At 41.4% G+C, this 17,038-nt stretch overlaps 1 protein-coding gene across 2 annotated transcripts in view; it reads right to left on the reverse strand.

Moving 5' to 3' along the window:
- The window catches only part of LOC131995343 (uncharacterized), a 466,869-nt gene that overhangs the window by 202,683 nt on the left and 247,148 nt on the right, over nucleotides 1-17,038 (reverse strand). For both annotated transcript variants that reach the window (XR_009397394.1, XM_059363984.1), the window contains exon 4: nucleotides 15,111-15,186. Coding sequence is in view for 1 of the 2 variants with exons in the window: in XM_059363984.1 (XP_059219967.1) it covers nucleotides 15,111-15,186 (76 nt within the window). In the remaining variant the exon portion in view is untranslated. The remainder of the gene's footprint in view (nucleotides 1-15,110; nucleotides 15,187-17,038) is intronic.

The raw sequence follows: 17,038 nt of genomic DNA on the forward strand, positions 1-17,038 counted from the left end.
TGGGCACAAATAAGGCTGATGTTGAAAAATTTGGCTTTTATGCGGATTGTGGCTTGCCTCTCATCCACCGGAGTAAAGCTGGAGACAAGGTGTTTCAGTCTCCGACTAACCACAAATCCACAACCAAATCCATGCCTCGTGCTATGGCAGCTATAGTATAGTTCGTCACCGTTTGGTGTTGTAGTGACGCCATTCGCAGTCCATCGTACTTCCTGTAAGGAATATACATCCGCCAGCGCGTATACTGCACTTTCTCCATAGAGAGTGCGGACATTCCAGGTGCAGATCCGCAAATCATGGTACATTTTTCGTTTGCGTGGGTCGTCAACGTTGGGGGGGGGGGGGGGGGGTGTCCGTTAATACTATTTCTTTGTTTCTCATAGTAGTTGTCATAGTTTTCCGGGGGCGGGTTACTGCACATGGGTTTTGTGGGATTGCACATGTAGCCCTCGTTGCGGCGAGCCGCTTGCTCCAAGATCCGACGGCGGACCCCAGCAGCGCCTAATCTGGGAACAGACGCTGATCTTGGCCATTGGTTATTTGAAGACGCCAATAACTCGCCTTGTCATATCGAGTATCATTAGCACTCAATATTTAATTAGGACCCAGTGTCACCTGACTTCTCACTGAGACTCTCCTCTCGAAAATCGCTGGATGCCCGCGACCGCATTTGCAGCTACTCCGCAAAAAAAAAACGGAGCTTTCCTCCATACGCAACCAGTAGACGCGCCCGGTAGCTTTCAGCTAAGGTTCCCGTGGTAACGATGGACACCACACAAGTCGGAGCTCAAAGTTGCAGCCTGTGTGGTGCACAGCTTTCAAGGGGCTAGCATTCCTCCTTCAGAAATTAGCGTGCTTCCGACAGACAGACGGACATGGCTAGATCGACTGAAATGTCACGACGATCAAGAATATACATACTTTATGGGATCTTAGACGAATATTTCGAGGAGTTACAAAGAGAAAGACGAAATTAGTATACCCCCATACAAAGAGAAAGACGAAATTAGTATACCCCCATATGATGGAAGGTATAAAAACAAGTAAAGCGTGCTAAGTTCAGCCGAACCGAATATTGGGATCCCACCACCATGGATTTTGCAAAAAGTTTACAAAAAAAAAATTTAGTTGAAGGGCGTAATTTTATTCTACAATACATACCAAACTTCTGGCAAACCAGGACAAAAATAGCTACTTGTAAGGGCTGAAGAAGTCAAATCAGGAAGTCGATTAATATGGGACCTATATCTTAATCCCCAACGGCCTACGTCAGTACTAAGTATCTGTGCAAAATTTCAAGCCGATGGCTTTACGCGTTCGACCGCAATCGAGATTTCGATAGACGGCGGACGGTTGGAAGTACGAACGGACGGACATGGCTAGATCGACTCAGAACGTCGAGACGATCAAAAAATAAATATTTTATGGGGTCATAGACGAATATTTCGAGGTGTTACAAACGGAATGACTAGATTATTACACCCCCATCCTATTGGGATGGAACCATAGGCTACATAATTTTTTGAAATCGGAAGGGGGGCGGACCACTTACCCTTACCCTAAAAGTACTACCCAAAAATAAAAGTGTACCGATCGGGACAATATAGGATTCAAATTAAAGGCATTCAGAATAGAGTACGAATTTCATATTAAATATTGGGTCCAAGTAACTGGGGGGCCGCCGTAACTCCCAAAACCCCCTTAAATATGTTTATTGGACGATCATGACAATATGGGACTCAAACGAAAAGTATTTGGGAGTAGATTTCGGATATGGTCAGAAAGAAGAAATATTCTCTATAATTTGTTGATATCGGAAGGGGGCAGACCCTCCCCTACCCTAAACGTATTGCCCAAAAATAAAAGTGGACCGTTCAGGACATTATGGGACTCTAATGAAGGGTATTCAGGAGTAGAGTACGAATTTCTTATTAAAAATTAGGTCCAAGTAACTGGGGGGCCGCCCCCAAAGCCAAAACCCCCTAAAATATGTTTATTGGACGATCATGCCAATATAGGACTATAGAATGAAAGGTATTTGGGAGTAGATTGCGAATATGGTCGGGAAGGAGAAATAGGCTCTATAATTTGTAGATTTCGGAAGGGGGCGGACTCTCCCCTTACCCTAAACGTATTGCCCAAAAATAAAAGTGAACCGATCGGAACAGTATGGGATTCAAATGAAAGGTATTCAAGAGAAGAGTACGAATTTCATAATAAAAGTTGGGTCCAAGTACATGGGGGACCGCCCCAGCCCCAAAACCCGCTAAAATAGGCTTATTTGACGATCATGACAATATGGGACTCAAATGAAAGGTATTCGGGAATAGATTGTGAAGATGGTCAGAAAGCAGGAATAAGCTTTATAATTTATTGATAATGGAAGGGGGCCGACCCTCCACCGTTACTCCAAAAACACAACCCAAAATCAAAAGTGGACCGATAATGACAATATGGGTATCAAATGAAAAGTATGCGGGAGTAGATAACGAATCTGGCATACAAATTCATGTCGAAGTATATGGGGTCACCCCACCCCCACAAAAAACGCCCAAAATGACCACATTATTCGTTCCTTATAGACTGAAAAACGGCAGAACCGATTTTCTTGAAATTTTCGCATATTGTGTAGGTTGGTCTGGAAGAAGACATAGGCTATATAATTTTTCGGTATCGGAAGGGGGACGGACCCTCTCCCTCACGCCAAAAACACAACCCAAAATCAAAAGTGAACCGATCGGGACAATATAGGTATCAAATGCAAGGTATTGGAGAGTAAAATACGAATATGGTATTAAAATTTGAGTCTAAGTACACATCGGGCCGTCCCAAGCCCAAAACTCCCCCAAACAGTCATATTGGACGTTCATTTCAGTATGGAGCTCAAATGAAAGGTATTCGGGAGTAGATCGAAGTATAGGGGGTCATGCCACCCATCAAAAATGCCAATAGACCCATTATGACTATATGATAATTGGCTGCACCGATTTTCTTAAAATTTTCATAGATTGTGTGCGTTTGTCTGGAAGGAAACATAGGCTATACAATTTTTCGCTATCGAAAGGGGGACGGACCCTCCCCCTCATGCCAAAAACGCCACCCATATCCGAAAGTGGTCCGATGAGCACAATAAGGGTATGAAATGAAAGTTATTGGAGGCCAGAAATCGAATATGGTATTAAAATTTGGGTCCAAGTAGCCAGCGGGCCTCCCCTGCCCCCAACCCCAAAACTCCTCTAAACAGATATATTCGAAGTTCATGTCAATATGGGACTCAAAGGAAACGTATTAGGCAGTAGATTACAAATATAGCCTGAAACATTAGGTCCATGCAAGGTCATATTAGCCGACCGTGACTTTATGGGACTCAAATGAAAGGCATTTGGGAGTAGACTACGAATATGACATTAAAATTTGCTTTCTAGATGGCATTTTTCCTCCTAAAGATACGTCAAATAGGTTATTTGACCCATTATGAAAATTTGGGACTCAAATGAAAGGTATTTGAGAGTAGAAAACGAATTTGATATCCAATTTTGGAGCCAAGTGTTTTGGGGTACCCCCTAAAGCACCCCCTAAACTGAACTTCATTTCCGATTATGGCAACGGTATTTGGGAGTAAAGAACGAATATCATATCTATTTTCAGGGCAAAGTGTTGGTGGCCGCCCCAGCCCCAAAAACACCCTGCAAACGGTTAATATTTACCGACGATGGCAATATGGGACTCAAATTAATGGGATACCCCCTATATAGAAGCTATTGGGTTGCCCAAAAAGTAATTGGGGATTTTTCATATAGTCGGCGTTGACAAATTTTGTCAAAGCTTGTGACTCTGTAATTGCATTCTTTCTTCCGTCAGTTATCAGCTGTTACTTTTAGCTTGCTTTAGAAAAAAAGTGTAAAAAAAATATATTTGATTAAAGTTCATTCTAAGTTTTATTAAAAATGCATTTACTTTCTTTTAAAAAATCCGCAATTACTTTTTGGGCAACCCAATATATACCCTCTATTATATAGAAGCTATTTGATGATTAAACTGATTGATTTCCGGGAAGTTGATACTCATTTTCGGGACCGTGGGATCCACCCCTCCCCACCCTCGAACAAAACTTATTTACCGATCATGCCATTATGGGGCTCATATGAAATGTACTTGAAAGTTGAGCACGAAGCGTATATTTACTCTAAGGGCCAAGTGTCTGTGTGGCCATCCCATCCCCGAAATACCCTCTAGACCAGAAATATTTACCAATACGATAATATAGTACTCAAAAGAAAGGTATTTGGGAGTGGAGTAAAAATTCACCCTGGATCCAAGAAGGGGCAAACTCCTCACATACATCAATGAAAGCTTTCCGATTAAAATTTAAACTCAATGATAAGGGACCTTTTTTATAGCCGAGGCGTGCCACAGTGCGACACCTCTTTGAGGAGAATTTTTTACATGACAATACATGGCAAATGTCGCCAGCATTAGGAGGGGATAACCACCGCTTGAAATTTTGTCTGATGTTCTCGCTAGGATTTGAACGCAGGCGTTCAGAGTGATAGGCGGACATAGGCCACAGTGGCACGAATTCGATATCCACATTCAGGACGAGGTGTCCCCACCCGAAAAAGATGTTAGAGAGTTAAAGAAGGCGCTGCGTAGCTGGCCCGGGTCGGCTAGTATTCTGTAAAGACAAAATTTAGCTCAGGTCAGGGTCGCCTGATTTTTATTTTTTGATTTTGAAAAATTATTTTTTTTTGTTTGAATAGAAATCACCATAAATTTCATGAATAATTCTCTATCCCCCCAAAACTGCCTAACTTTCATTTTTATACCCTACAGCACTACTGTGGTACAGGGTATTATAACTTAGCGAATTATTGGGTTGCCCAAAAAGTAGTTGCGGATTTTTTAAAAGAAAGTAAATGCATTTTTAATAAAACTTAGAATGAACTTTAATCAAATATACTTTTTTACCCTTTTTTCCAAAGCAAGCTAAAAGTAACAGCTGATAACTGACAGAAGAAAGAATGCAATTACGGAGTCACAAGCTGTGAAAAAATTTGTCAACGCCGACTATATGAAAAATCCGCAATTACTTTTTGGGCAACCCAATAGTTTGTAACACCCAAAAGGATGAGAGATAGAACCATTGATAAGTATACCGATCGACTCAGAATAACTTTCTGATGCGATTTAGCTATGTACGTCAGTCAGTCTGTCTGTCTGTCCGTCCGTCCGTCCGTCTGTCTGTCCATGTTAATTTGCGTACAAAGTACAGGTCGCAGTTTTCATCCGATCGTCTTCAAATTTTGGTACAGAGATGTTTTTCGGCCTACAGACGAAGCCTATTGAAATTGGAAAAAATCGGTTCAAATCTGGATATAGCTTCCATATAAAGGGTGATTTTTTTGAGGTTAGGATTTTCATGCATTAGTATTTGACAGATCACGTGGGATTTCAGACATGGTGTCAAAGAGAAAGATGCTCAGTATGCTTTGACATTTCATCATGAATAGACTTACTAACGAGCAACGCTTGCAAATCATTGAATTTTATTACCAAAATCAGTGTTCGGTTCGAAATGTGTTCATTCACCGTAACGTTGCGTCCAACAGCATCTTTGAAAAAATACGGTCCAATGATTCCACCAGCGTACAAACCACACCAAACAGTGCATTTTTCGGGATGCATGGGCAGTTCTTGAACGGCTTCTGATTGCTCTTCACTCCAAATGCGGCAATTTTGCTTATTTACGTAGCCATTCAACCAGAAATGAGCCTCATCGCTGAACAAAATTTGTCAAAATTTGAACACATTTCGAACCGAACACTGATTTTGGTAATAAAATTCAATGATTTGCAAGCGTTGCTCGTTAGTAAGTCTATTCATGATGAAATGTCAAAGCATACTGAGCATCTTTCTCTTTGACACCATGTCTGAAATCCCACGTGATCTGTCAAATACTAATGCATGAAAATCCTAACCTCAAAAAAATCACCCTTTATATGTTCGTCCGATTCTCTCGAAATTTGGCAGGAAAGATTTGTTTACGACTCTCGACATTACTGGTGAATTTCATGGAAATCGGTTCACTTGACGACTACCACAATATGCATAGAGTGTGGTCAAAATCGGTTCAGATTTAGTTATAGCTCCCATATATATGTTCGTCCGATTTTCAGTAATAATGCAATAAAATGGTCATTTGTTAACAGATTTTCTTTAAATATGTTAGGAAGAGTATTTTCTCTTGACTCTCGACATTACTGGCGAATTTCATGGAAATCGGTTCAGATTTAGATATAGCTCTCATATAATTATATTTTCCGATTTTAACTTCTAGAGTCACAGCAAGCGCATTTATTGACCCATCTTGCCAAAATTTTGCAAAAGGATGAGTTTGCTCGAAATCGGTTCAGATTTAGTTATAGGTCTCATATATATGTTCGTCCGATTTTGAGAAATATTGCAATAAAGTGCTCATTTGTTAACCGATTCTGTCGAAATTTTGCAGGAAGGATTTTCTTATGACTCTCAATATAACTGGTGAATTTTATAGAAATCGGCCCAGATTTAGATATAGCTATCATATATGTATATGGCCAGATTTTCACTCCAAGAGCCACTGCAAGCGCATTGTTTGACCAAACTTGCCAAAACTTTGTACAACGATTTCCTCGACGACTACTACATTATCTGAGAAGTTTTTCTCGAAATCGGTTCAGAAGTAGATACAGCTCCCATCAGATTTTGGGTAATTTGCCAAAAAGTTGTCATTTGTCAACTGTAGTTTTTACATATTTGCTCGCTGAGGTCCATCAAAATTTCTTGAGAATTGGATATAGGTCCCACATTGTATTTATAGGGTAGGTGTAGGGTATTATACAGTCGGCACCGCCCAACTTTTGACCTTCATTACTGGTTTTTATCTCATTCCGCTGTGGGTCGTTGAATTTGCTAAATGTTATACAAATTTATAGATTTCTAAGGGCTTGTCTTCATTAAATGTCATTTAATATAACATTATAACTTTTATATTATAGTTATATTATAACTCATATAATGTGTTGGAAGATATAACAACTTTGTAAGTTCTTTTTTTAGGTGTTATATGTATCATACGTAGTGGGAACACTTTGAAATCAACCAATCAAACTGGCATACAGATGGTATAACACATACACAATGTATTGCAAAATTAAAATATTCAACACATCGACACACCCCTTTAACACAACACTATGCAAAGAGAGCCAGTTGTAAGAAGAGAAAATAATACAATGTATGCCAATGTACTCATATTACTCAAAGAGGGGAAATTGCTAATTCAACACTTGGTTCTATGTTGTGTTACTGCTAGGGCCCGCTAGATGTCAGTTCATACTTCAAGAGTACAGCCATAGCAAGAGCCAACCACAAGGCATGTTGTGTGCGCAACCCAATAAAACACAAAAGAAAAGGCGGAGCTCTCAAGTGCTGCTTGCCAAGAGTAGTAGCGCTCGCTATGGTGTCATGCAAGCGAAACGAAGCGAAAAAGTGGTCAAAGTGATAGCATTCGTTGGCATAGGAGAAATGCTTCGATACAAAGCTGTGAGTCATTACATTAGAATCGAGTAAGGAGAATAAAACAACAACAATTGAGACTTGTTACTTCTGCAACGAAGGGGAAATGCTGCACATTTGAGTGGGAGAGCATTATTTCCTTTGCAGATATAAACCAGGATATTATGAGTTTATCTCTAACACTCCATCTAGGGTCGAGTATGGCGTCGCCACGTTTATTTGCTGTCGTAGGTTTTAATTAAATTTTAAATGGGTGTTTGCTCGACCATCCCTTGCTTTCACACTTTTTAACATGGCCCATAATGCGAGTGATGCCGTTGATGTCGATGATGATGATGATGGTGAGCAGGATAATGATGACCAATTTAATTTTAGTTCCATTAGATGGACTACTACAACCGATGGTAGGATGGAGGGACGGACTGTCGATCGGACGATTTGCTTGTTATGCCAAGTGTTGGTTTTGTTTTTCCGCTTAGCGGTGTTTTGCCGGCGCTTCTAATGACAGACTACTGGCAGGCGGCTATCTCTCAAATGTTGTTTGTTAACCCTTTTTTTTACACATCTGGGGGAAGTAGATATGGAAGTGGTGGTCGCTGTCGTTGGCAAATCCTGTTTCCAGCTGCCACATTTTGTGGTGGTGGTGGTGGTGTGTTTGTATGTTCGTTCCTTTGCTAACTTTAGGTTTTTATTTTTAATTGTTGGTCCTTATTGTTTTTGTAATCTGAAGTGCTTGGTCATCTCAGATGTTGTTGAACAGACATGGTATACACACATAAATAAGCCTTTGGGTTGCCAAGTTTAGAATTTCTAGTCACACTGTAAGCAAAACTAAAGGCAATTGCTTTAGCTTTTCTGTAAGAACGATTATAGAGCAGGTGGTTTAGAGCATACACTGGGCGGCGAGCTTAGAGAAGTTTTGCCTTTTTAAAATTCAAAGAAATGTTCCAGCTAACAAAATGATCCGACTTTGTGTGGCGTCCGACATACGACAATTCTTACCAAATCCAAAAAGAAATCGGTTCGACAACTCTGATTCGTAACGAATTCTGTACGGCGTGTCGGAGGAATGTTTTGTTTGGTTCATTTCTATTTAGCTTAGCAACATTTCGTAACACCGTGTGTGGAATGTATCCAAGTGATGGAGGGGCGATATTTTGCTTTTGTTTCTTTCGAATTGTGTGCGGCGCCGTTAAATGTTGCTTTGGAATTTTTTGTTTTGTTAGATCAGTTGTAAGACATTCGTGGAGAAACATTTAGAAGACAGGATCGATTCGTCGGCAAATTCGTCTGCTTTTTGTAAGACATTCGTCAAGTAATCGGTCCGAAATCGTCTACGAATTCAGTCCCAATTCGGTGCGACTTAACATTACCCATCCGAATTTCCCTGGAATTTTGCTCCGACATCGGTACTAAATGGCGGTTAATACATCAGATTTCTCTCAACCGTCTCGTTCCGACAACATGACAACCACTACTCTCGTTTTTAGTTACAATGTCGGTAAGACATCGGATCCGATATCGGATGAATCATCCCGTTGTCGGACCAAAATCGGAAAATTTTGTTAGCTGGTGTTGTTAGAGAGGGTGTAGATATTACATCGCCCCATGCCACTGTGGACATACACCTAAAGTAACCCCTAACAAGTATTGGGTTGGCCAAAAAGTAATTGCGGATTTTTCATATAGTCGGCGTTGACAATTTTTTTCACAGCTTGTGACTCTGTAATTGCATTCTTTCTTCTGTCAGTTATCAGCTGTTACATTTAGCTTGCTTTAGAAAGAAATTGTAAAAAAAGTATATTTGATTAAAGTTTGCGCACTTTAGAGGCTCAAGAAGTCAAGATCCATGATCGTTTCATATGGCAGCTATATCAAAACATGGACCGATTTGAACCATACTTGGCAAAGTTGTTGGATATCATAACAAAACACGTCGTGCAAAATTTCATTCCAATCAGATAAAGAATTACGCACTCTAGAGGCTCAAGAAGTCAAGACCCAAGATCGGTTTTCTATGGCAGCTATATCAAAACATGAACCGATATGGCCCATTTACAATACCAACCGACCTACACTAATAAGAAGTATTTGTGCAAAATTTCAAGCGGCTAGCTTTACTCCTTCGGAAGTTAGCGTGCTTTCGACAGGCGGACGGACGGACAGACGGACGGACGGACAGACGGACGGACGGACAGACGGACGGACGGACAGACGGACGGACATGGCTAGATCGACATAAAATGTCGCGACGATCAAGAATATATACCCTTTATGGGGTCTCAGACACATATTTCGAGGTATTACAAACAGAATGACGAAATTAGTATACCCCCATCCTATGGTGGAGGCTATAAAAAGAAAATTTTATGTTAGGAATTCCATGGTACTTACAAAATTCCTCATTGTTTTCCATGCCACTCCCCTAAGTTGGTTCATATCTGGTATTGTGTCTCCACCTATATGCCGGTATCTATTAGACGCGAAAGCCGGGCAATGACAAAGGAAATGTTCCAACATCTCATCATCTTCGCCGCCTGCCCTACACATGCTATCACTTGCCGCACCGAATTTACCTAAGTGAGTTTGTAGTCCTGTGTATCCCGTTATGATAGCAATAGCTAAACTGACCTCCTTCTTGCTCCCATTCAGAAATAGCCTCGTCTTCTCACGATCTGGATCTCACCATAGGATTTTCGCTGTCCTACCGATCCTTTCTCTCTTAACTCGGACATCGTCGACCCGAAAGGCTTCGGGTTAATGAAGTTTATTGACGGCAGTTCTCTAGCCTTCACCGTCAAGGGAGATGCGCATTCGTCGCCCACTCCCTTAACTCGGACTGCGTCGACTCGAAAGGCTTCGGGTTAACCAAGTTTGCCGTCAGCCTCCTGGCCTTCACCGCCAAATCGTCTGCCTTTTCGTTTCCCCTTACTCTGTTATGGCTCGACACCCAAACAATGCGGATTTTTCCATCCTCAGAGAAGGCGTTCATCTCCTTCTTACACCGCAAGACTGCTCGTGACCTTACCGACCTGGTTGTTATTGCCCTTATGGCAATTTTACTATCGGTAAAGTTGTACACACTCTACGTCCTCGCGTAAGGATCACACCACCTCACGCATCGCCCGTGATCGCCCGGATCTCCGCCTGCAGGACCGTATTATGGTCAGGCAGTTTAAAACACATCTCAATCCTTGAGTTCTCAATGTAGACCCCCAGGCCCACTCTGTCCTTAAGCTTTGATCTATCCCATGTAACATGATCTTCCAGATGGCAATACTAGGGATCCGTTAATCTAAGACTGTGCCGCTGCCAACAGTGCCTCGCACTCGACTTCAAGGTTCATCTCAAGTATGCGATCGGACATCTCTTCCCTTCCTTTCCGGTTTCCTATTGTCGCCTAGATTATACAACGATGGTATGAGTTGCGCTCATCCTCAATCCATTCTCCCACCGCCTTAAGTCTCATAGCCGTAGTGGCTGACTCACACTTAATCTGCATGTCAATGGGTCGGATTTCTAGAATAGTCTCCAGTGCCCTAATGGGCTTGGTCTTCATTGCTCCGCCTATGCCAAGACAACATGTTCTCTGAATCTATTTCTCCATAGTACTACACCAAACTACTGAGGCGTAAGTAAGTATTGGTCTAATCATGCTCCTGTAGAGCCAGTGGACTATCCTCGGATTCAGGACCCATTTCGAGCCTACGGCCCGTCTTCATAGTGCCCAACATCTGTGAGCCTTCTCAGTACGCTCCTGAATGTGACACTTCCAATTCAGTTTCCTGTCCAAGATCACACCTAAGTATTTGACCTTGTCAGATATCGAAATCGTCTTATTGGGGAAACGTGGTGCGTTATATTGGCCCAACTTCGTCTTTAACATCTGGGTCTAGCACAGGGTCTAGCCCAAGACGAAGGCCCACCATCGTCTTTAACATCTGGGTCTAGCACAGGGTCTAGCCCAAGACGAAGGCCCACCTTCGTCTTTAACATCTGGGTCTAGCCGAGTCATATGTCATATGCAAGACCCTTTCGGCCCTTCTGCAAAGTTCGTTCGGATCCTTACCCCTTAGAAGTATTATAACATCGTTTGCGTAGCAGACGGGTTCTAATTCCTCCTTAGTCAACATCTGAAATAGGTCATTTATGGTGGTCACCCATAGGAGTGGCGAGAAAATGCCCCCCTGTGGCGTGCCCTGTGCCACTTTCTCCCTTATCGCCATGGGACACACAATTTATCCACCTGTTGCTTAGCATATGGTTTATCCAATCTCTAAGGACCGGGTCCACCCGGTACTGGTCTAAGGATTGGATGTTTGTCGGTCCGCACATTGTTAAAAGCCCCTCGATGTCAATGCATACCGCCAGGGTGTACGTTTTGGCATCGAAGTATTCTTCTATTTTATGCACAACCTCGTGCAGGGCAGTCTCCATGGACAAAAAAAGAATCTGCGCAAAGTTTCAACTCAATATCTCCATTTTAAAGACTGTAGCGTGATTTCAACAGACAGATGGACGGACAGACGGACGGACATGATTTTTACGCTGATTACGCTGGTCAAAAATAAACATACTTAGTAGGGTCGGAAATGGATATTTCGATGTGTTGCAAACGGAATACCCACCACCATAGGATACCCCCTATCCTATGGTGGTGGGTATAAAAACACCTAAAATTCAGAAAAACGCATGTAGACTTTATTTGAATCGATAATACGGTCCATATTATATAACGCTTGAAGATTGTTTCATGCAAATGTTGACCGTGACTGCGCCTCAAATGGTCCATCAGCTTAGTCCAATTTTGGCATAGTCTTTGCAACATGAGCTGTAACACAACCCCACAAAAATGGTCTAAAGGCGTCAAAACGCACGATTTAGGCCGCCAATTGACCGGTCCCAAATGTGAAATAAAATTTTCACCGAACTCGCATCTCAACAATTCCAATGTTACGCGTGCTGTGTGGCACGTGGCACCGCCTTGTTGAAACCACATGTCATGCATGTTAAGCTCTTGCATTTTGGGCAAAAAAAAAAAAATTGGATATTATCTCACGTTAGCGCTCACCATTCATAGTTACTTTACGAGCCGTATTATCTTTGAAGAAGTACGGTCCAATGATGCCACCAGTCCATAAACCGCACCAAACTGTGACTTTTTGCTGGATGCATTGGTGGCTCTTGCAATGCTTCTGGCTGATCTTCACTCCAAAATCGACAATCCTGCTTATTTACGCACCCATTTACCAGAGTTGCCAAAAAGATAATAGCTAAAAAATCACCCTTTACATAAAAACTAATTTGTGTTTGTTTGTGGGTAGGTAAGTTTGTTAGCTCCTCATAGACTCAAACCCGATTTTCGTGAAATTTTTACAGATTATACGGAGTTGTCTGGAAGGAACAAAAGGCAAAATAATTTTTTAATATCGGAAGGGGGGCGTCCCCTTCCCCTTACCCTAAACGTACCACATAGAATAAAAGTAGACAGAATGGGACAATATGGGATTCAAATAAAAGATATTGGGGAGTAGAATACCAATATGATCTTAAAAATTTGGTCCAAGTACCTAGGGAGCCGTCCCAAGCCCACAACCACCCCAATAGTACCGCCGAAAATCAAAAGTGAACCGATCGGGACAATATTGAACTCAAATGAAAGGTATTTGGGAGCAGAGTACAAATGTGATATAAAAAGTTGGGTCCCAGAACCTCCCCAAAAGTCGCCCCTTAAATCAAAATTGGACCGTTGGGGACAATATGGGACTTTAATGGAGGGTATTCGAGAGTAGAGTATGAATATGATTATCGAATATTAAAAATTGGTTGAAATTACCAAGGAGGCCGGCCTAAGCCCAAACCCGTCCCAAATGGGCCTATTAGACGATCATGACAATATGGGACTCAAATGAAAGGTATTCGAAGTAGATTACGAATATATAGAGATGGGTTTCTACCGGGTAAATACCTGGTATTTATTATCGAATATTAAAAATTGGTTGAAATTATCTAAGCCCAAATCTGTCCCAAATGGGCGTATTAGACGATCATGATAATATGGGACTCAAATGAAAGGTATTCGGGAGTAGATTACGAATATGTAGGGATGGGTTTCTACCGGGTAAATACCCGGTATTTATTATCGAATATTAAAAATTGGTTGAAATTACCAAGGAGCCCGGCCTAAGCCCAAACCCGTCCCAAATGGGCGTATTAGACGATCATGATAATATGGAACTCAAATGTAAGGTATTCGGGAGTAGATTACGAATATGTAGAGATGGGTTTCTACCGGGTAAATACCCGGTATTTATTGTCGAATATTCAAAATTGGTTGAACTTATCTAAGCCCAAATCCGTCCTAAATGGGCGTATTAGACGATCATGATAATATGGGACTCAAATGAAAGGTATTCGGGAGTAGATTACGAATATGTAGGGATGGGTTTCTACCGGGTAAATACCCGGTATTTATTAACGAATATTAAAAATTGGTTGAAATTATCTAAGCCCAAATTTGTCCCAAATGGGCGTATTAGACGATCATGATAATATGGGACTCAAATGAAAGGTATTCGGGAGTCGATTACGAATATAAAGAGATGGGTTTCTACCGGGTTAATACCCGGTATTTATTGGGTAAACACCTTTTTTGGGTATTTATTTGGGTACCTATAAATTATCAAATATTTTGCTAATGAAATCATTTTCTTATCTTCTGATCTCATAAAATCGAAACTTAGTTATATATACACCTATATAGACCGATATATAGACCTATCTCCAGACTTAAGGTCTTGAGGCAATAAATTGGTAATTTTCCATCCGATTTCGATGAAATTTGGCACAGTGGGTTCTGGTAGACACCTACCCATTTCTGTGAAGTGTGTTCCAGATCGGCCCAAATTTGGATATAGCTGCCCTATAGACCGACCGCCCGGTATCGTGGTATAGGGTATTAAGGCCATAAAAGATCCATTTATATCCCAAAGATCCATTTATTACCCGATTTCAATGAAAATGGGCACAGTGAGTTCTGGAAGATCCCTACCCTAATGTGGTTCAGATCGGAGCATATTTGGATATAGCTGCCATATATACTGATTCTCCGATACAGAGTATTGAACTCACAAGAGGAGCATTTTTCATCCGGTTTCGATGAAATTTGGCCCCCTATCCATATAGACTGATTTCCCGATATAGAGTATTGAGCCTATAAAAGAAACAACTTTCGTCCTTTTTCGAAAAAATATTAAATTAAACAGTAAGCTTTGGTAGCCCTCTACAACTTTTTGTTGAATATCGTCCAGATCGGACCATATTTGGATATAAATTCCATATAGACCGATTTCCTGATATAGAGTATTGACCCTATAAAAAGAGCATTTTTCATTGGATTTTTATGCAACTTGAAACAGTGAGATTCGAAGTCTGTGAAGTCCCACAAGAACTCCTAAAAGGCCAAATGAAAAGGATATTTTTTTTTTCTTTTTTTATTGTTTATGGTTGTTTAGCCAGGATACAAAACTACATAATTTGGATTTTGCACCTACCTTTAGCATATCCCATAAACAAAAAATCTGCCATTCATTTTCAAATTCCTGAAGGATCATGTGTCTGAAAACGGTGCTGAAATGAAAAAAAATCGAAATAAGATACAAATTTATGCAAAAAATATTTACAAATGTAGTGCATCGGGAAAACACTTAGAAAAATCATTTAGTAAAACTGCCAAAAAAGTCTGCCGCAGTCTGCATAGAAAGATTTCTTAAAATGGGAAACCAATTCTAAAATCTGGCATGAACATTCCATTAAGGAAGAGTTGCCACCGTAGCGCAGCGTTGGTTATCCCCTTCTAATGCCGGCGACATTTGTGAGGTACTATGCATGTGTGTGTGGTACAGCAGCACGCCGTTCGGACTCGGTTCTAAAAAAGGAGGTCCGTTATATCAGTGAGCTTAAACTTGAATCGGACAGCTCTCATTGATATATGAGATGTTTGCTCCTGTTCCCTAACAAAATGTTCATGGACTAATTTGCATTTTTTCCCACATGGAAGACAAGCGCGAGCTGACCAAAAATGTTTCCTACGAGGGTTGGACAACCCTTGTGTTGCATTCTGCCATCTGACAGCTCTATCGTAAAGCTTGACATTTTGAGTTTATACGTGCTCAGAACGTTTTGACATACGAGCGCTATTTGTGTTGTTTACAGTAACTTAAAAGATTCATTTCGTCCAAAAAATGGAATTAAATCGTGAACATTTTCGTGCGATTACAAAGTTAACTCTAACTATTTTTGCCCAACGAATGTTTGAAGAGGCAACACTGTGCGGCGTGCCATAGTGCGACACCTCAGAAATGTCGCCAGCATTAGGAGGGGATAGGTTAGGCAAGACGAAATGAGTCGCCCATCAAAGGTGACTTCACTCGGAGGCCAGTTTGGCCCATTGTGATACCCTAGAGAGAGAAAGGGAGGAAAAAGGAAAATGTGAGACCTCGTCGTAGAGGTTATACACGTAAAAAAAGAAAGACAGAAGGAGTGGAGAAACCCGAGCGGGAGGTGAAGAACCACCCTTCGCTACGCAAGCACGGACCTACCTACGCCGGAGCCTGTGTCACCCCTGTCGGTACCATCCTGTTCCCACAACAAGGGAAGGAGGGGATAACCACCGCTGAAAATTATTCCTCATGTTCTCGCTAGTATTCGAACCCAAGTTTTCAGCGTTATAATCGAACATGCTAACCTCTGCGTTACGGTAGCCTCCATTTCTTTGGAATCGCAAATTGCAAACGGCGTGCCGCAGTGCGACACCTTTGTGGAGAGAAGTTCTACATGGCATTGTACCTCACAAATGTTGCCAGCATTAGGAGGGGAAAGCCACCGCTGAAAATTTTTTCTGATGGTCTTGCCAGGATTCGAACCCAGGCGTTTAGCATCATAGGCGGACATGCTAACCTCTGCGCTACGGCGGCCTCAGCAAGCACAAAAATATATTTTATCAACTTTTTTTTTCGGCTCCCCAAAACCAACCGGAATAATGTGGGGCATAATTTAAAGTATAATTAAAAACGAGTTGGCTGGTTCGAGACTCGAACTCGGGACCTTGGTATTGAAAAGCAGAATCACAAAATGTTATTTTAAGTCACTTCCACTGGTGATAACATTGTGTCTATAAGTAGAATATGTCAACTAGAGCTGGCAGACTATCAATCCATTTGTGTTTGTTTGTTTGTGTGTTTGTCTGTTCCTTATAGAGTCAAAAATGGCTGCACCGATTTTCGTGAAGGTTTCACTGATGGTGCATAATGATCCCGTGGTGAAAATAGGGTACAAAATTTTTTCGTATCTGGGGGGGGGGGGGGGCGGACCCTCCCCTCTACCCTAATTTCCAAAAACACCAGATCTGGGAGATGGGTTGTTGCGACTTAAGCGAAATTTTGTGTACCGTCTTATAGTAACCTAAAAATAAAAATTTGGT

The sequence above is a fragment of the Stomoxys calcitrans genome, chromosome 1, assembly GCF_963082655.1.
Source record: "Stomoxys calcitrans chromosome 1, idStoCalc2.1, whole genome shotgun sequence".
Taxonomy (NCBI): Eukaryota; Metazoa; Arthropoda; class Insecta; order Diptera; family Muscidae; genus Stomoxys; species Stomoxys calcitrans.